The following is a 21,154-nucleotide window of genomic DNA, read 5'->3' as shown; positions in this document are numbered from 1 at the left end:
ATATATATACATATATATAAATATATATATATATATATATATATATATATATATATATATATATATATATATATATATATATATATATATATATATATGTATATATATTAGACACACACATGTATATATTAGACACACACATATATATTTGTTTTTACACAAGACTATATCTCTTCTGCAGCAGTTTGAAAGAGACCTGAGGAGATTTGCCCGACTGGAGCGAAACATGATGCTGGACAATCATGCCCTCTTTGATAAAACAACAGTATGTTATACACATAACACACACTCACCTTTCTATATTTAGAACCTAAAATTTGCAATTTACAAGCAAAAATAGAAAAGCATGTAGCACATATAATAGTGCACTCATTCTATGTCTAGGTGCATGTGAATGTTTTTGTATTTACCACATGTGACACACATCTAAGGCATATTTGCTGTAATGTTACAGTATATCACAAATGTCACAAATCTCTGTTCTGTTTTGTAAAAGGAATGGTGGCACAGAATCAGCCTGGGTCCTCTCTATTTTGTCTTTTTAACTGTAAAAAATAACTTTTTCCACTGAGCCTCTCAGATGTGCTGTATACGGAAAAAACTGTGATGCAACTGTGAGCTTAGTTGCGTTAGAGTGCTTTCTAGTTTTCTGTGGAAACTCTGTATGAATGCATCACACTGCTCTTGCTATCCTGATGTGCTGATGTTTCATGAGTTGTGTTTTATTCAAATAGAAACAGTGCAAAACATGTCAGGCTTTCACTGAGGATGTATGTTTTTTTTTGTGTCAACTGTTCTGAAGATGGCTAATTGATCAAGGGGGCACAAAACAGATTGTTGTTTTGCAATATTTATTTTTATGCCAAATCAATTGCCTCTCTGAGTATATTCAGCTAAAACTTTACTCATAAAGTAATGTAGATAATGTGAAGCTGTCAGTAAGTAAATTCACTCACTCAGTCACACAAGACACTCATGTGGCATACACAGGCTAATGAAAGACATCTGCATATTACGTACACAATTGTGCAGAAAATACTTCTAATGCTTTACTTAATTAAGTAATTAGCTTACTTGACATCATTTACTACTTCAGCTCAAGTAAATAATATATATACATGCAAAGCCTTTATACACATGTTTACCAATTAAAAAATAAACATTCTCATCAGATTTTACTTCCCACAAACACTGGCAGAAATTTAGCCTGATTGTGGCCAACATTAACATATAATGACTGGCACACTTTTTTTTTCTGAAACACAGTAATCCATCAACGTCTTGTCGCAGTGACTTGCTGTGACAGAACAGCCTCAGCCATGCTGACAGCCAATCAGGACTGACACCTTGGGAGGTTTCCTCCAATGGGCCTGCAAATCATATAATGCGTGCTGTCATATTTGTCACATGTGCTGGCAGCTCAGATGAGTCGATTTATGATTCAGGATGAATGACAAAAGTAGGCTATAATGATTGAACTACTGTATACTGCCTTCTGGGTCTTGTTCAGATGTCCTTGTTTACTTCTAGTTTCCATCTGTTTTACTGTGTGAGTTCTCATTTATGCATGTCAGTGCAAGCTGTAACAAAATAATAATAATGTATCTGATGTTTTCAGTAATGCAGGCCACTTTGAATGTCTAGATATAATAAGGACAATATATAATAAGACTATAAGTCTTTTTATTTTTGTTTTTTTTTGCCGATTTCCAACACCTACTACCAAAATGCTCATGACTCACGCCTCTGTTAGATAAATACCCCATTGTGTGTTTGACGGGTTCTGCAGATAACCTTTACATGGTGTTCTATTATTCATCATTTGTTCATTCGTATTCTGTAGCTGCTTTATCCTGTTTAGGGCTATGTTGAATTCTGAGCCTATCTCAGGACACTAAGGTGGGAATGCAGCATAGATGGGAGGTCAATCCATTGCAGGGCAGGATACACTCACATTAACATAGGACATTTCAGATGCACCAGTCCCCCAATGATATATTTTTGGGAGTCTGAAGGAGATCAACTCAACTCAAAAGAACCTATGCAAATTCAGTATTCCAGCAGTTTTTCTGTGGCAATAAGTTTGAATACAGCATGAGATATTGTTTGCTAACTGGTTACTGATATAATGTTTCCTCCTTTATATTACATGTTTTCTCAGTTGTAAAAGTAATTCAGATAATATCCTTTTAATATCTTACTAATAGAATGCAAGGTTGGGGCAAAACACTTTCAGGAGTCTAGTGATCTTTATTTCCTATTGTAAGGCCTCAAATAAGAAGAACTATAGGGGCCATATAGTTAAATACCACACACCAATAGGAACCATATATAATTCTGTTTTATAAAAGATGTTGGGATGCCAGATTGTAGACTAGATGCTGAGTCAGTGTGTATATGTTTGCCATTCGTGACTTCAGGTCCTGCCCCGTGGACTCATTTGCATTGTGTGGTTGACGTGAAGTCAAGCAGCCAGTGATGTCAGGATTTCGAACATGCCACACCAGTGACAGAAAGGGAAATGACCTGTCTCTCTCCATCTACAAGGTGAAAAGAGTGTCTGTATGCAGGCAGATATCGAAGACAAAATGACATTCAAGAGTTCATTTTAAATCAGAGATGGCTTTGGGAGCACTGATGCTTGCAAGAAGTGGAGTTGGCACTGACAAAGTTTATTCATAGACAGAGAATGGACTGGAACTGAAGAGGGTACAAATGTACACACACTGTCAAACTGATACAGTCCTCGGTAAATGTCTTGAGTGAAGGTCAGTATTTATCATGGTAAGAGATGTAGAAGAAGAAATCATTGGACAGTGTACCATTAAAGCTTTGAACTAATGAAGATCAATTAGATAGCTCTTTGTCTGGGGGGCTTGCATACTTAGAACCCTCCTTTTATTCCTCTGCCTAAGACCAACGCCAATGGTGTGACGTTGGCTGCTGTGAACACTTAATTAACCGGAAAAAAGTATAGCTGACACAGCAGAGTTAATGGCACTTTTATCTTTGTGAAGTGCTCTAATTGACCCTCTGGTGATGGAATGAACTATGTCTTGTTCTTGTCTAATGGATATATACTGAGAAAGGGCGTAGCTTGATGAAGTTGCATAATTATCACATGGTGCAGTCTTGACAAGGTCATTCTGAGCATTTTTTTTTTTTGTATAAAGATGAATGTTATTGGGTTTTCTAGTTAAGACCATGGTTGAACATGCTTAAATTACACTAATTAGAAGCTAGCACTTACGCAAATAACCTCAGCACTCTACAGGAGATGTAACAGCTTTTGGAAGGTGGTAATTATTGACTAATAGAGTCTGTAAAATGGTAATTCTTAACTGCTGTCTTCAGAGTGCCACGCCATCTTACAGGTTTACATAGATCTCAAAGTGTTGTTGAAATGTGCTTCCATGAGTCCAGTGTGCAAGTTTGCAAGGGTTTTAGTGTTTTTTTGTTTGTTTGTTTTCGACTAGTGTGACTTTGAAAGTCATTGGATAGGCAACTTTGGCTTGAGGCAATTTTATGTCTTTGCAGGAATAACAGATTCAGATGTAAATCAATGTTTTGTATGGGCTTGACATTTACGTCATCTATCATTCTCTAAGCAATGTAAATGTGAAGGCAGAAGTGTATGTTTGGTTGGCAAAAGTGAGTGTGTGTGTGTGTGTGTGTGTATGGGGGGTAACAATGTCCTCTACTGTAAGGCTGAAGGTGGAGGATAATTAATATGTGGTCTGGGCTTTGATGAATGAGGACATTGGAAGATTTCATCAGCAACAGACAATTCTGCTCCCTCCCCAAACAGGAGGTTTGTGTGACCCTGCTAACACCTCCTAAAATAGTCTCCTTACTTTAGCGGTCACTGGATATGGATGTGTTTTTTAAAGACATTTGTCAAAATTTAGCATTGTGAATATTGTATTTCCTTTCTTATTATTCTTCACTGTTCTTATGTGCTGCATGGAATTTAGTTCTTCCATATTTTATTGGTGTATTTTAATGTGTGTGTTATGTGTGTGTGTGTGTGTGTGTGTGTGTGTGTGTGTGTGTGTGTGTGTGTGTGTGTATTGTTTCTGGTAGGGTAATTACTCAAAGCCAGATGTAAGAGTATGATTAATAACCCAGTGGAGTGCATACTCCGAAGCCGGATGTCCTGGTGTAGGGATAGCTGTACCTGTCATATAACATGGCATAATTAATATCCCCTTCATCTACACGAGATCCACTCTAATTGTCTGAAGAACTCGTATCACTTACTGAATACTTTACTGTACAGCCAAGTCCACTGACTTTAAGTTGTCAAACCTACAAACAGGACCAACTGCTTTATTTCCTTCCTTTATTCAAATATTCATTTCTACCAACAACTTAACATAAAATACACAGCAGCCTATCACTGCTTAGAACTATAATAATTGGTTAAACTTTGTGAATATATCAAAATAGAACTGGTTTGGTTTTTCTAAATATAATGGTGAATAAGAACTACCATTCTTTCTTCCCAATGATTTGTCTCAAAGGAAACGAGGTCTGTATTTTCCCAAGAGAGTCTTTTCAGCCCAGATCGCTCAGTGAGAATAATGCTGGACTAAAAATGGGGCCCTTCTTCATAATGGGTTGAAGTAAATGGATACAAAACACAAGAAAGGGCACTTACACGCAGCATGCTGCAGCTTTACACTTCTGTGAAATTATCAATTCTAAAAAAGGAAACATTTATTTCAGGCATTTAAAAAAACTTTTAGATGTGTTAATTTTTAGACATTTAATCCATACAAAATGACAAGTATGCGTCTTGTTTGAAAAGCGAATTTAATTAGAGATTACTTTGTTAGTGGGATGTGGTGATTTTTATATTTGTTCTTAACATAAGAAGTGTCCAGAATCCAGGACTTTCAGAATAAACCAAAAAAATTTCTTATTTTGCTAATTCATTATTTTTTTCTTTTATATATTAATTTAATAAAAAAAAAAAATTTGGTACTTTTTTATGTACTACTTTCCCTTCTATATTTATGTCCTAAATAGGATGACACGAGGTAAGCATTCTTGTCTAAGGTGTCAGTTGCTTTTCTCAGCATGTTTACTATCAAATTGCCTAAAATAAACTTTTAGGCAAAAGTTTTGGAAATATTGTCTTCTTTGCAAGAAGCAGGGGGAATTGCTGATTCAAAAAAAGGATTCTTCATTGGACGCTTAAGAAGATATAGACAAGAGTCTTTCACCTGAGCAGCAAAGAAAATGCAAAGACAAACAAATTATAAAGGCTTTAAGACTATAGTTTTGCCCACAGGTGCCTATATGTGTAATTTTCACCTTAGCATTATGAATTCAGCAATAAGGTGCAATCTATAAACTATGATTAAGTAATTTTTAAATAACATTTATTTTGGTTCACAGTAATTATTATTATTATTTTTTTTTCTTTAAATGGCTGCTTGTTACACACTTTCAATGGTTTTCCTGAGCTTTATTAACCATGTTTGTCTGTTTCTCAGTACATATGTTTACATCTTCTGTTTTGTGGTTGGATTCTATTGGTTAGTATGAAACAAACTTTTCATATCTTGCTGTGCCTGTAAGACTTATTAACATTAATGACCTTGGTTGCTGTTCTCGCTAACTGTTCTGTATGTGTCGTGACACACTGTGTTCTGCAAGTGACATGATGCTCTGAAGTGAAAACTTTGCTCTCACAAATACTGCGAAATGATTTACAATCCATCCAGAGTCACATCCCAGATCTCGGAGAATAATGAAGCAGCTCACCATCTACATAACAGAATACAGCTTGCTTCACTAAATATCAGTTAGGTCTTTATCACTCTGCAATATCATCATTTCAACTTAAATGAAAAAATATTTAACATTTTTAGACAATGTTTATAATCAAGAAGCACTTCCAATTTCCATTTCACCCTTGGCAATGCAACATAGAATGCTTAACTTATGTCATAGTGTTAGACAGGGCTGTGCAAGAAATCTATTTTTCTATATAGACAAAAACAACAAAATGACTCCCAACACATATGTATTATATGAACTAATTCATGGTTTACTGATTGGAAAGTACTTAAATGTGAGCACAAGCCAGAATTAAACCCACAGACGACTATAGTTGACTAAGCTGAACCTTCAACTACAATTTACAGAACATTATCCAGAAGGCTCATGCTTGAATAAACAACCAGGAAAGTGAATGCCATTTGGATGTCTCGTTATCCTAAGCCCTGACATGTTTTTTAAAACACATTTTAACATAGAAACCAGAATGTATGCATGTGAACGTAAACATATGCAAATAACAACAAGTTAAGTCATATGGTTATTTTTTTATCACATACTGGTGTGTTTCAGGAATGTGGTGTAGGTGTATATGCTAAATATAAATTTCAACAAAATTTATAATTTTGAATTTGTTATGTTATGATGTGTGGAGCTGGGTTATGGTAGATATGAATTTGTGCATGCACAAAGTCCAAATCTCAGTAGTAGTAGTAGTAGTAGTAGTAGTAGTAGTAGTAGTAGTAGTAGTAATGATAATAACAATAATTATAATAATAATCATCAATATACATACTTTGTAGATATATGTATTAATATTGTCATTTGTAAAGTGATTTTTCAGGTCAGTGCAGTAATCATTAATTATTGGAAGTGTAAAAATGACAATATTCTTAAGGAATGGGTCATGCTTAATAGTTTATTAGTCTGTGTAATTGTATTTATGTTTATGGTGTCATAATTGTTAGGAAATTTAAATAATTTGTAAAGCTTCAGCTATTCATACGCACTGTAATTAGTGTATTCCCAATGTATACATTTCCTGCATTCCAATTTCAATCCTGGGATTGAGTTACCACCTGTACAGAGTTTTGCATGCTTTCCCCATGTTTGCATGGGTTTCCTATAGGTTTTCTGGTTTCTTCCACACCTTAACAATGTTTTACATGTTATTGGGTAGAATGGCTTGAATATGCTGTCCCGAGTTGTAAATGTGTGAGTGTATGGGGGAATGTTTTTATACACTATATGTGGACACTAAAAAAAAAAAAAAAAACATTGTCAGCATAATAACCTTCATTCTTCTGAGAAATCTTTCTACTAGACTTTGCAGCATGGATGTGGGGATTTGCCCACTGAGCAACAAAAGTGCAAGGGGTTTGGCATTGATGTTCAGTGAGAATACTGGTGTACTCAGTTTTCTAGTTTATATGAAAGTTGTTGAGTGGGTTTGCAGTCAGGCCACTTGGGTTCTTCTACAACAATCTTGGCAAAATATATATCTTTATAGAACTTTGTACACACAGGATTCTGATACAGCAATAATTTTTGGTCCCTTGGTTTCAGTAAATGATTACTAATGCTAGAGCATATAGACATCTTATACAATGGAGGTATACATAGTGTATTTTGGTGGGGACCAAATAGGAATATTTCAAACAATTTTAAATAAGTTAAAAAAAAAATAAAAAAAAAAGATCCAAAAATGTTTCTTTTGGTTTATGAAGTTAGCGTTAAAATTCAGATTAAAGAATTTGAATTGTTTTATCAGTGGAATTTCTTTACAAGCAGTGTTATCTTATCCATATGAACAAAATACTGACTACCTCTTTTGAGTGATTACTGATTAAGTGAATGCTTAATGATAGAAGATTATAATATATTAAATATTTGACATAGAGTATACGGAATATACCCAATGTTCCACCAGGTTGCTCACCTTATTTGATGTTTCACCATCTAGAGTTATTACTGTACCTATTGGATAGAAATGACACTGCTTACACTAGGAGCAGTTTTCTGTTCCAGGCTTGAGCACTTTTATAAAATTCTCTGCAGCCACCAAGATCTTGTGTTATAGAAAATTATCAGTATTAGATCTAATAAAGTGCAGGGAATGAGTCAGTAATGTACAGAGCCAGTTTTATTGTAAGATATACTGCAGAGAATAGTAGAGGAAAAGTTGGATTATGGAGTGGATAATGTCTGTTCAGCCGAAGGATCACAGTTGCTTGCTTGGCCTGCAAAGACGTGTTGATTTTGAGGCAAAGGTAGGCTGGAAATGTAGGTTTATCATACCCTGGTTTATGATATTAGCAGATTTTGCATATACAGTACCTCACACTTGGGAAGCATTAAAGCTGTATCAAAAACAATACAAATATTTTAGATTAAACCATTTTGCTAGCCTGTATGGTGGATGACTGCACATCATTGATGCTCAGCCTATTGCATGAATCAAATGTAAAAGGCTCTCTAAATGATTTTATTTAACGCTATGCTATTATTAATGTCCTGTGCGAGCAAATTCTTTGGTCATGAGCCATTGCTACTCACAAAGGTAGAACCGTAATTTCCGGAGTATAAAGCACACCCAAATATAAGCAGCACTAACCTGCTTATATTTGCTTATATTGACTAACCCGTAACGCTGTTGCCAAGAAAAATAAAAAAGCACAAGTTTTGGAAACCTGTCTGTGCTTATATGATTTCTGTTGCAACTGGAGTTAGCGAGCTCTCCCTTCACCCAGACTCAACGCGCTTCTCTCGGGAGTTTATCTTTTGGCATCGTCCTGCGTTTAAAAATCATCGGTGAAAGCTTTTCTCCCGATGCCGTGCAGCTCAGAACACAGGTGAAGTGCGTTTTTTCGTTTCCGTTCGGAAATTTCATTATTCTAATGTAATGTCGCTCAGTTTTTTGGCTTGAAGTTTGTGAAACCGGGAAAAACCCAGGAAAAATTCATAAATTAGCCGCTTCGTTGTTTAAGCCGCAGTGTTCAAAGCGTAGGAAAAAAGTAGCGGCTTATAGTCCGAAAAATACGGTAAGTCAAATGTGTATGTGTGTGTTTTCACTCATATACAGTATGTGATGCCCTGTAATTGACTAGCAGTGTTCCAAGATAAGGTCATTTCTGGAGATGTATGAATAGAATTTAGCAAGAAAAATCACATTATCTAAAAGGTTTTATAATTAAAAATCTTGACTATAAACTTTTGTCAGTGTTGTAAGACAAGACAAGAACTTTAGACAGTCCACCAAAAGCATTCCCAATTTGGAAGATTATTTTCATAGCAGCGGTGCCACACCATGCAAGATCCAACACCTTGTGCATTTACGTTTTTTTGCCTCAGCATTTAAATAGAATTTCTATAATGATTTTAAGGCACACTTAAATAAGGCCTTTTTGTTATTAAACATGTATCAGTCAAGCAGAGCACCAGATAGTGGTTATAAATAGACATGGTCATCAATCTGAGATATTTAGACACCTGCTGTTGTCACGATTTAAGGCAGCCTTTGTACTCAAACACTCTAGGAAGCACAATGTTGCATGCAGATTCAGTGCAATGAGATGCCAAACTTTTCTGGCATACCAAAAAGGTATAAACTTTGTGCATGCACGTATTCTTTCTAATAAATCCTGGCACATGTGCCTCTTTGTTAAAATCAAACACACACACATGCGCGCACACACATACACACACCTGAAAAGTGAGCAGTGGATGAGTGGACAATAACAGGGCAATTGCATTGGGCTTTTGGGAGTAGCGCTTTTGAAAACCCCCAGCTGGTGTGCGTGTGTGTGTGTTTGTGTGTCTGTGTCTGTGTGTGTGTGTGTGTGTGTGTGTGCGTGTGCGTGTGTGTGTGTTCTGGTGTGGATCATGAAAAGGTAGGTGTACCATAAGGGGAAAAAATGGTGGGTGGTATAATGGTTTAATTTAGTCTCAATTTACATCTATCCAGCATCGTATAAACACTAATGCACACACCCACACACACACACACACACACACACACACACACACACACACACACACACACATTGTGCATTCCGTATGCCAGTTACACAATAAAGTGCTGGAAAGTAGACATGTATCATCATCCTTAATTAGGCCCTACTGACGTATGTGTCAGAGAAAAATGTCTTGCCACCTTCGCCTCTTCTCCCTCTGTAGAGAGCTTTGACTCACTGCTTGATTATGAGTGTGTGAAGAGTGTGTATGTGCATGTGTGATACACTTCTGGTGCCTAGGTCATGCTAGAGGAGATTGCAGATGCTCTTTGTTCTAGCGAATGATCACTGAAGCTTTCTCAGAGAACACAGTGGAGATAAAAGATGAAGCTCCACTGGCCACGGAGGACTGCACAGCCTCTTTGGTCAGTGTTTTAGCAGTCAAGGTCAGCCTCTCTGACACATGCTTGGCTTTTAGAGTAAAATTCATCTGATAAATGGTTGAGTTTGTTCATAGCGATTACACAAAACAGGAAGCTTTTGAGTGTTCAAACCTACCAAATCCTGCCAGTTGGGCATGTGATCAAAGAGTTTTTTTTTTCGCTGTAAATCAGAAAGGTTGTGTGGGTGAACCAAACATCAAGAAAAACAACATTTACATATACTCGCAACTAAATGAGTATTTAAATGTCCAAATGTCAAAATCTGAATCTCATTCAACTCCACCATTTATTATGTAATTATATATTTTTTTTTATTATTCCCTTTGAATTGAGCCTTCTCTCTCTCTCTCTCTCTCTCTCTCTCTCTCTCTCTCTCTCTCTCTCTCTCTCTCTCTCTCTCTCTCTCTCTCTCTCTCTCTTTATATCTCTCTTTATCTCTCTCTTTATCTCTTTCACTGTACATAAAAAAATATTGATGCCAATTCTCATGCACATACTCAATGTCATGCGTTGTAAATCTAATTTTATCCAACATATTCACAATCTAATTAATGGGAACAATCACTTGAACATGGTTCTGATTGATTTAAAAAAAAAATATATATATGTTACTTCTTGATTAAATTTTAATGAACCTTGTTAAATTGCTTAATATCCATTAACTAATAAAGCCAAAATCTGCTTCAAAATGGCAACAGATGTTTGCGCGGGGCTGTGACACACGCCAGTGAAATGACTGTCATCTTGAATCTCTAGTCTATAATAATCTAGCCATGAATAAACGTTAGTCACCCCTTATTTTTAGGGTTCATTTGACTAGTCTCAAATCAAATATCTTTTATATACTGTTGTGGATCATTTTGCTTTTGTCTGAAATAGCAGAACAAAAGGTATTAGAAACAAAACAACATATGGCACTATATACTTTAGAGTATGGAGTATAATAATAATAATAATAATAATAATAATAATAATAATAATAATAATAATAATAATAATAATAATAATAATTTTATAAAGATGTAATTGTAACCACTTATTAGCTATAAAAATCTGGAATTTGAATAATTAATGGACAAACAAGAGATAGAGATCTAGAGTTCCAACTATTTCTCTAGGTAAATATATACATTTTCAGGAATGTTTTTTCCATACATTTTGATCTCCTTGCTTCTAGATAGCAGGACAAAGGCAATACTGCTTTATTCAACAGAGGTTGTAACCAGAATTTCTGGTAAGTAAAGTAATGCAGTATTTAAAGAGCAAAAGTCTTACTTGGACTGTTTCTACTAAACTAAAAGTTATCTATCTATTTGCTGGTAAACTGAACAGCCAGCATATTGTTTGCTCTTTTTTCAACAAGCCACTTGAGTTCAAATCTATTTGTAAAGAAAGAACTGAAGCTAAACATTAATACTTGAAACAATGTTTGAAGATTCTTTAATTTACTTTTGTCATTCTTTTGTAAACCAGTGTATAGAAGCAATATTACACTGGAGGTTGTACGCTATTGAGAACAACATTATGTAGGGTTTGGTTTACAGTACTTGAAACATTTAGCTTGTTCTTTGTCGTTCTAATTGTCGTGTTTTTTGGAAAATAATTTATGTAAATACTTTTATAGCTTTTTGTATGTGTATAATGTAGTCATTATTAAAATGGCAAATATTTCCTTGTCCAAAAATAACTATTTGATGTTTGACTAGTTTGATGTTCTTGTTTAGTGTATTGTAGACACTGGCAAATAATATTAAGATTATTCTTTTTTTTACTAAATCACTGCATGATTCAACCAACAAAGTATTGTTTTTACCAACTTGGCGTACAAACCAGTGAAAAGGAAGGAATAAGGCAACATTTTTATGAAGACATTTTTTTTTGCTAAAAGCTTTACAAAAACTAATGGACATTAAGCATCTCTTTATCTAATGTTTATTAGTTCTTGTGTAATGATGAGTAATCATAGCCACCGTATCAGTGAGCCCAGGCCCGTGTTGTTAATTTACTGGGTGTCCTTTTTTGGATCACTTTTTGTAGGTACTAGGAGACATTATACCAGGAACATTATTCCTAATTAATAATTAATCATTCCTAATAACTATTATAAGATATTTTGGATATACTCTCACTCAGTCATCAAGCCATCACAATTTAGGCCCGCTTGCCCACTTTTTCTGCTTCCAACACATCAACTTTGAGAACTGACTGTTGACTACCACAGTAATGTTAACCATGCCACCTGTCAATTATTTTATTCTATCGCTGATCTGTGTATTTAGATGAAAAATGACAAGACTGCTCGACTTCATCCTACTTATAAAATAACTTACACATAGTAAGTCTGCAAAATAGCTTGATTTCTCAAAGCAGTCTTGAGTGAATGAATGTAATGTTTCACAGTAGGAGGTGTGCTGCTTTTCTGCTCCTGTCTTCAGATCATCCTGTAAAGTGGAGCAAGGCCAGAGATCATTGTCAGACTTTATGTGGTGTGCCATCCACTTTCTCGTGGCGCTAATAGTAAATCTGAGGCATGAAGATGAGATCTCAGTGTGTGGTCAGCCTAGAGGCAGAACATGATTGATCTTTAGATCTGTACTTTCTAAGGGGGCCATGTCCTAAACAGTGCTTTCATAGTGCTGGGTTATTATTGTATGTTTTTTGCATAACTGTTACTGAGACACTACACATGTGAATGTGTATTTGAATATTCATAGCTGGCTGCAAAATGTATCTGTAATCAGACAAAAGAACAGTATGTATAAAGAAATCAGAATGTCTTTCAAATATAAATCCCAGTAGTACTATATGTATGTCAGGGATCCACCAGCCACACCTCCACTAGAACCACACATTCCTCTTAGCAACCATGAGCTTGACATGATTCGAACACGCAACCTTCTGATTTGGAGTCAGACACGCTACCGTTGCACCACGAGGTCCAATTCCTCTTAGCAGCTCCCCATCCTGCTAATTACACACACCTGACACTCATCAGCTCACCCACTATAAAAGCACACACTTCCAAGCGCTCCCCGTCCGTGCTACCATTTAGTCTCCCGAACATCTCCGGACCTTACTGACTACCATTCCTATAGACTGATCTCGTTGTGTATTTACCCTGTTGATTTGCTACTCTGTGACCTACTCTGTGGATTCATCTCATGAACTACTCTTTGTTGGTGTATATCTGTGTTCCCGAGTTTACAGCTGGTTTAGTTTCTCTACTTTCCTTAATGTCATTAAAGAACCTCTGTTCTGTCGAACTTCGGCTTCTGCTTGTTCTTCCAGCCTAATAGTGTACCATCAATAACCAATGTGTATTTCTTCATGACAGCATTGTTTTTAACAAATTAAGGGTATGCAACCAATCATAAATAGTGACAATTAATGTACATTATTCATGGTATTTAGAGTTGTACTTGTGTTAAAGTAGAGATACACTTGGTAAAATATTACTCCAGTAAAAATAAAAATGCGGCAATCAAAACAAGTTCCAAACAAATCTCCCCAAATGGAAACAAAGTACAGATATGCGAAAAAAGCTACCTAAGTACAGTAACAAATTACATTTTCTTCATAACTTTCAACCACTGGTTTATGCATACATACTGAGGACTTAATACCAAAATTGCACACATCAGTATTCAGAACTCAGACATGCTATTTGTATAGACGTGCAGGAGCTGAAAGTAAAGGCATGTCTCAGGGATGCGTCATCCTGTCCTTGAACTTAAGTCGATTTTTCTGCTGTGATATTGGCTTGAGAAAGGAACAGTATTAAGTACAGCTTCAATGTCTGACAGTTTGATGCAACCACAGTATGTCACCCTGAAATTCATGTTTTGGGCCGTAAACACACTGAAAAAAACATTTAAGTCCAAAGTGATGAAAAAGGCTTATTATATCTATCTTTTATTTTAGTTCGAAACCTTTCGACAGTGCACAAGGTATGTTTTTATGACATGTGATTTATTGTGTGCCCACTGTTAATTGTGTGCCCACAAATTATTGTGGCTATGATTTAGCATTTCAGGGTCACATTATATTGCATGCACAAGTAACTATTGCCATATAATAAATATAATTTATTTGAAAAATGTTTTTGTTTGTACAGTGACTTGTTCTAAATTTGATTAGCATTTTCAACCCTTACTAAAACCTGTAAAAAAAAAACAAAAAACAGAAAAACAAACAAACAAATGAGATGTGCTAGATCAAGTGCTATTTAGAAGCTAGCAAATAATGAGGGTGAAAGCCAAATATATGATAAATAATAATAATAATAATAATAATAATAATAATAATAATAGATAAGAACATTATTATTATACACATCATAAATAAGAACAATTTGATGTTTATTTAAACCATTTCAATTCAATTATACATCATAGTATACTATATTTTGTAATTGTTATATTTTATTGTGTTAAGCTTTTCCTCGTATTGCATTTAACAGCAAAAAAATATATTTCTGCTTTTTCATTAGAAACAATCTGGGCTTGTGTTTATAAGCAGTTGTCTGGATCCTATTACAGAACTCCCTCCACCAAAGAAACATCTCTGCAGTATGAACTAATACAGTAAACTTTATTAATTAAAACTGGCAGCCCAAAGAATCCACTTAATTATGTGGTTGTGGTTTGAGCAATTTCTGCACTTGGAGTAAAAATATTGATGTACCATATATATTGAACCTACAGCCCCTATTTAAGTTGCCAACTCTGAATTCAGCCAATAAGGACTTCTTGACAAAATGTCAAAGATTATTTGACAAGTTTAATATCAAGCAGATATAACATGTCAAATGACATTTGTGTTGACATAATGTAGTGTTATGACAGTTTCTGGGCTGCCTCAGATTAGAATGTCATGACTAACGTAGTAGGTCTGTGTATTTTTGGGAAGTCATGGTGGAAATGATGCGACACAGCCTGCCAAGTGAACTTAATTGGAAAAATGAAGGTGAGAACTTTCAGTGTAGTGTCTCCTGAACTCGGCACTTAGCTCAGAAAGTGTCACTTGACTCTGTTGGAATAAGTTTTGAAATTTCTATGCAGGTTTATATTATGGCTTATAGGTATCATGCTGCCTTATTAGCAATAGCTTTAAGTTAAGCATTACCATATATCTCTATACATTAATATATATTATTTTCACATTATTGTCTTTGTACTGATAGCTTTGTTTGGACTGATAAGAAAAATGTTTTTAAAACATCTTAAATACAGGATTTAAGGAGATAAAAACTTAATTCAGAAGACACTGTCCTCTCCATTTGCTCATGCACTTTTTGGATTGTAACCTGAAATTGTATAGTGCTAATAGTTTTCTAGGTTTATGAGCTATACTACTGACTGGATATTACAACACACAAACACACACAGACACACACACAAAATGCCAAGCCCTGACAAATGACTCCCCATATCCAATTCACATTTTCTTCGAAATGGAATTATAAAGAGAGAAATTGGACTTTCATTTCAAGCCCCAGTCATTTTGTAGGGATTTATTCCATTGAGGTCAGCAAAACAATTAAGGAAGGTGTAATAGGAGTGTAAGAAGTAGAGGAGAGAATGTTAAACTTGATGGTGCATGAGCAGTGCGTGACGGATGGAGCGTTAAACTGGTATGACACAGGGTGGTGGTGTGTGGGTGTGAAATAATGCGTGGGTATGAAATCTCTATTTCTTGCATGTGTAAAACGAGCATTTCTTTCACGGCTATGAAAGACATTGTAGATGCATGTTTTTTCCTTTGTCTTGTAGGACTGAGGGGCATAAAACATAAATATGATCTCTCCAGTGCTAAATCATATCATTTTATTTGATGTATCCAATTATTTTTTTATTGCTTTCAGATTTATCTTTTAATTGAATATCCTCTGTTACTCACTGTTTTACTTTGGAAGGGGTTTTTGTTGATCATTTCCCAAAGTCTTTTTGATTGCATTGCTGAGTTTATCTTACCTGTTCTCTTGTAGGTTAGAATGTCCTGTACTCTTAGAACAATGGATAGATGTAGATCCCATAATTGTTCTTCTTTTACGTGGAAAAGGCTTCTTTGATTAACTGCCTGAAACACAAAAATACTACACAAAGAACCCATTGGGAATAGAAAATGTTGACTGAGTAAACAGATGGCAATTTATTTATTTTTTATTTTTTATATGGGTGTAACGGAACATGTATTTTTACAGAATTATTCGCTACAGGGCTTTCCGTTCAGTGCACACGTGTACCGAATGCAATTATTTTTGCGTATGGAACGTCTGAGTTAAAAATCTGAGTTAGTTTAAGTACGTATTAAGTGGCTGACCACAAGTTTGTTTAGTCTCTGCCTCGCATTCAGAGTGCATTTTTATTATTATTAAACTTATAAACATAAACAACAATGCCAAAGGGTATAAATAATCTAGAGTTGATGCAGTGTCACGGTGGCTCTTCTGTACCGGATTTGTTTGATTTGTTTTACACATACATCAAATGGCTAAAGAATCCATAGCGCTAATGTTAGCCGCTAATCAGGAAGTGTCCAGCTTCAAGACTTTCTCTTAAAAGAAGAAAATCTTGACAAATCCACATAACAAGGGAGTAAATGAATGAAGGATGAAAGGAATGAAGACATTTAAAGTATGCTGAAATAAGTAGAACAGTTATGTAGATCATATCTTTTGAAAATGAAATGTAAAACACGCACACACTTACATACACATCTGTTTTAACCAAATGGGGTCTAACAAATGTAAAATTTTTAATTTATTTTATTTTATTTAAATCAATTTAATTTATGCCCATGTAATAAAAAGTGTATTGCAGAATTTGATTTTTTTGTAAATAAAATATAATAAAATATTATTTCATATATTATTTAACCAAGCAGGCATTTTACTTAAAATTGTTTTAAAAATGTAAAGTGTTGAGGCTCATAAATGTCATTAATAATAAACTAAGTTAATTAAAGGCAACAAGCAATTTTATGTTCTGCATTCTTCCCCCTATCTGTAATGAAATTGTACTGAACCGTAAATGTTGTGTTTACTTTTACACCCTTAATATATATCTATATATAGTTCAGTGTTGTTTCAGTTCTTTAAGGATTGTGAGCTTTTGTTTATGCCACAGCATTTCAGTCAGGTTGAGGTCTGGACTTTGATTGGGCCATTGTAACACCTTGATTGTTTTCTTTATCAGCCATTCTGTTTTAGATTTTCTGGTGTGCTTAAGATAATTGTTCTGTTTCATGACCTAATTTTAGCCAAGCTTTAGCTGTGGGACAGATGGCCCCGCAATTGACTTTAGAATATCAATTTGTAAACAGAGGAGCTAATGGTCAACTCAATGATTGCAAGGTGCCCAGACATTTGGAATGAGGTGTTTGTGTTAATATCCTGTGCACTATGGTCAAACAGCTCCAAAGGACATTGTTCCAGATGTTGATTTGATGGTTTTTCAGATGCCTTTGCAAACATTATCCGTGCTGCTGATCATGTTCTTTATTCTGTTTTATTCAGTTTTCTCCATGGCAACTCTTCCCAACAAATCATACTTGTTCAGTCTTTGTCTAATTGTACTGTCAAGACCTTTTACATTTAACATGCTATCTTAAGTTTTTTGCAATTTCTCTAAGCATTGCATCGCCTGCCTTGGGGTGAATTTGCTGGGACGTCTGTTCTGGGAAGATTGGCAACTGCCTTAAATGTTGTCCACTCATGAATAGTCTTCCTCCATGTAGAATGATGAGATTTAATTGTTTGAAAATGGCCTTATAACCCATTTCATATTGATGGCCAGCAACAATTGCTTTACTAAGATCATTGCTGGTGCTGTTACCCTTATGCGTTTACACAGGTGGCCAATCAATTAATCAAAGGCATTTGACTATCAGCACCTGGCTGCTATTAATTCCTATGAAAACATATCCAATGTATAATTTTTTCACACATGGTTTTAATTTTTCATTTAATTTAGATTTTTTTTGACACAGCGTAATACGTCGTTTTGTTGATCATTATTGTTTTATTTTTCAACTTCTAAGACTTAATAAAGGACCAGATGATTTTTATGTCCAAACTTTGTAATTATATAAAGCTGGCAACAGTAAAATAGACAATTAGTGCACTGCTGCATAGTCTTAAATAGTCATAGTCGTAACTAATACATTACCCACACACCATACACATTTACTCAGAAACACACAAAGAGAAGAGGAACAATCCTGAAAAACTGTAAAAGGGACTGAAAGGAAAAAAAAGGAATTGCAATATTTATAAGAGCTAGGACTTCTTTTTGTCACTCAAACTGGATGTAATGCCTTTCCTTTGTGCCTCCTAATTCCACACGCACAATCTCTCCAAGCAGTTATCAAGAAATTCAAAATAAAAATGGACAAAAAAGGAAATACTGCAAGACGGAATAAAAAGAGTAGAAAATGCTGAGAGAGGATAGTTGAAGGTCTAGTCTGGGCATGTGCATTTGTCATGTTGTATTAAAGTATGCAGTGATTGCGGTGACAGGACTGAGACATACTGTATCTGGAGATTCCGTTTTACTAAAGGCCATGATTAATTCACGTCAGTCTCTCTACATGTGTGTCCCAGGTCAGGAAATGACTCATATTTTAAGGGAGTCTCAGAAGCGCAAAAGTAAACAAGATGTCTTGTGTAGCCCCTTCTGTCACAGCAGAGTGCAATCAAATGCAGACTTTGTAAATCTCTTGAGATTGAAAGGTTATGATTTTGTACCAAGCTTACATTATATTTTGGTTCTTGCTGCTTAAATATTTGTTGGATCCAGTTATTTGTATTGAATATATATATATATATATATATATATATATATATATATATATATATATATATATATATATATATATATATATATATATATACATGAATATTTACCTGCAAGTTTATCAATATTCAATATTTATCAATATTTGGCTTACAAATATATTTGTGTCTAGATGGACTTAATTATGTAGTGTCCTGTTTTTTTGTATGGAGTGGACATGACTGTAGAATTAGATTTGTAGCTGGCATTAAACGGAATGGCTTAATTAGATCTCTCTCTCTCTCTCTCTCTCTCTCTCTCTCTCTCTCTCTCTCTCTCTCTCTCTCTCTCTCTCTCTCTCTCTCTCATTACTGTGACTCATACATTTATCAACCCCACACTCTCTTAGTGGAGATATTACTATTATCATTACTGTCCTCATTATCTCTTTCGATGTTTCTCTTGCTCTCGCTCTCTCCGAGCTCTCCAAACTCCCTCTGTCTCCATCTCTTACTCTCATCTTCTCACTCTCTTTTTCCTTTTGCCCATGCACTCTATCTCTCATAATTACTTGTCACACATGTTTATCGGCTAGACAGTCTTTAGAAGAGGAAATTACTACTGTCATTACCATATTCACTGTCTTTCTCATCCTGTTGCTTCCATCTTTTTCTTGCTGCGCGTCTCCCTCGCTCAGTGTCTCCTGCTGCCTTCTGTACCACATACACACATAGTCTACATAGTCTGGCTTTCATAATAGCCTGTCACACATTTATCTACCAGTCCTGTCTTACAGTTATTAGTATAATCATTACCATCCACCCTCCCTCCTCTTCCTTTCCACTATGCCTGCCCCAATTTTTCTTCACCCCTCTGTCTCTAAGGCAGACTTGTGCTTTCTGTTCTCTTATCTACCATTTCTTTGTCCACACCTTTAGTATTTCAACTCCCTCTGTTTCTCACACTTGGCAAAAGTTTAGCACAGTGCATAATAAGAGCCAAATCTGTGCAGCCAGCATTTATTGCATTGCTCAGTGTTAAAATGGTGAAGGCAGTACTACTCACAGCCCACGTCTGGGGCAGTTGGGAGAATTTGTCATGCAAAACCAGCTACTTTGGAAACAAACCAATTAATTATTTACAGGCTTCAGCAGAGCAAGAGAAACTTAATTTGCTGTTATCATAAGAGGCCTGTGCTTTCTGCAAACATTGTGCAAGGGACTCCTATCTCTCTTAAGGAAAGCCTGGTCTCTACACAATAATAGTGAAGGATGAATGTGCTAACTGAGGACCATCATTAATGAAATCCTGAAGGGGGTTCTAAAAGAAATAATAAAATGCTGCTTTGTGTCGCATGGCCAGTATGGTGCATTGGTGCTGCCATTTCAAGTAATCAGCCATGTTTTTTTTGTCAGTCTCCTCAGTAGTTATTTTTATTCATAATTTTTCATTTATAAGGAGCATATGTATTATCAATGCTGCCAATTTCTTGAATATTGGTCAGATACTGGTCAGTATAAAAGTTTCAAACACAACTTTTTGCTACACACTGATTTATAGAGACTAATATGAAAGTTTGTATGCCTAGAAAAAACATATTTGTTAGAGGTTTGTAAGGTAAGTAGGTTTTCTGCCACGAAAAAAACTTTTAGAAAAGGTACTTCGCAATTTTTTGCAGAGATGCTGGTAAGAGAATGACTGCTTATAGCTGTTGGAAAGTGATAACAGTACAGTATAAAGTGAACACAGTTTTATTGTGGATAAAATATAAGTGCAAAAAAGTAAGTAAAAACATTGTATTTGCAAAAAATTAGAAATGGAATTATAACGAAATTAACACACATTTTAGCACTGATGAATATTTTCCTGTTATTATCCTATTTACCAGTTGGGCTTTATTCCATAAACAGTTTTATTTTGAAGTCAAATGACTTTTACCTTTCTGCCACATCTGTATTGATTTGTATTTGTCTCCTTCATTCTTCCTTTCCACTGGCAGAAATATCAGCACTAATCAGTACATTCTTTTAAATTCACTATTTTTTAGAGCAGAGCAAGTGGGCTGCAACATTGCAAGTGCAGGATTAGGAGGTAAACACCTGGTATTAAATTCATTTGGAATTCAACAAGCTCACATCACAATAACCTAATAACATAGAAGTATAAATGTGCATATAAAGTGAGGGCCATCGTTAAT

General features: G+C 35.2%; 1 protein-coding gene across 2 annotated transcripts in view; it reads left to right on the top strand.

The window, feature by feature from the left end:
• dntt (deoxynucleotidyltransferase, terminal) overlaps positions 1-21,154 on the top strand; it is a 129,474-nt gene that overhangs the window by 84,017 nt on the left and 24,303 nt on the right. For both annotated transcript variants that reach the window (XM_083538407.1, XM_083538406.1), the window contains one exon: positions 182-265. In XM_083538407.1, coding sequence (XP_083394533.1) covers positions 182-265 — 84 coding nt within the window. The remainder of the gene's footprint in view (positions 1-181; positions 266-21,154) is intronic.

The sequence above is a fragment of the Silurus aristotelis genome, assembly GCF_946808225.1.
Source record: "Silurus aristotelis genome assembly, chromosome: 4".
Lineage (NCBI taxonomy): Eukaryota > Metazoa > Chordata > Actinopteri > Siluriformes > Siluridae > Silurus > Silurus aristotelis.
Note: the sequence above shows the minus strand (reverse complement) of the source record. Positions and strands in the feature narration are given on the sequence as shown.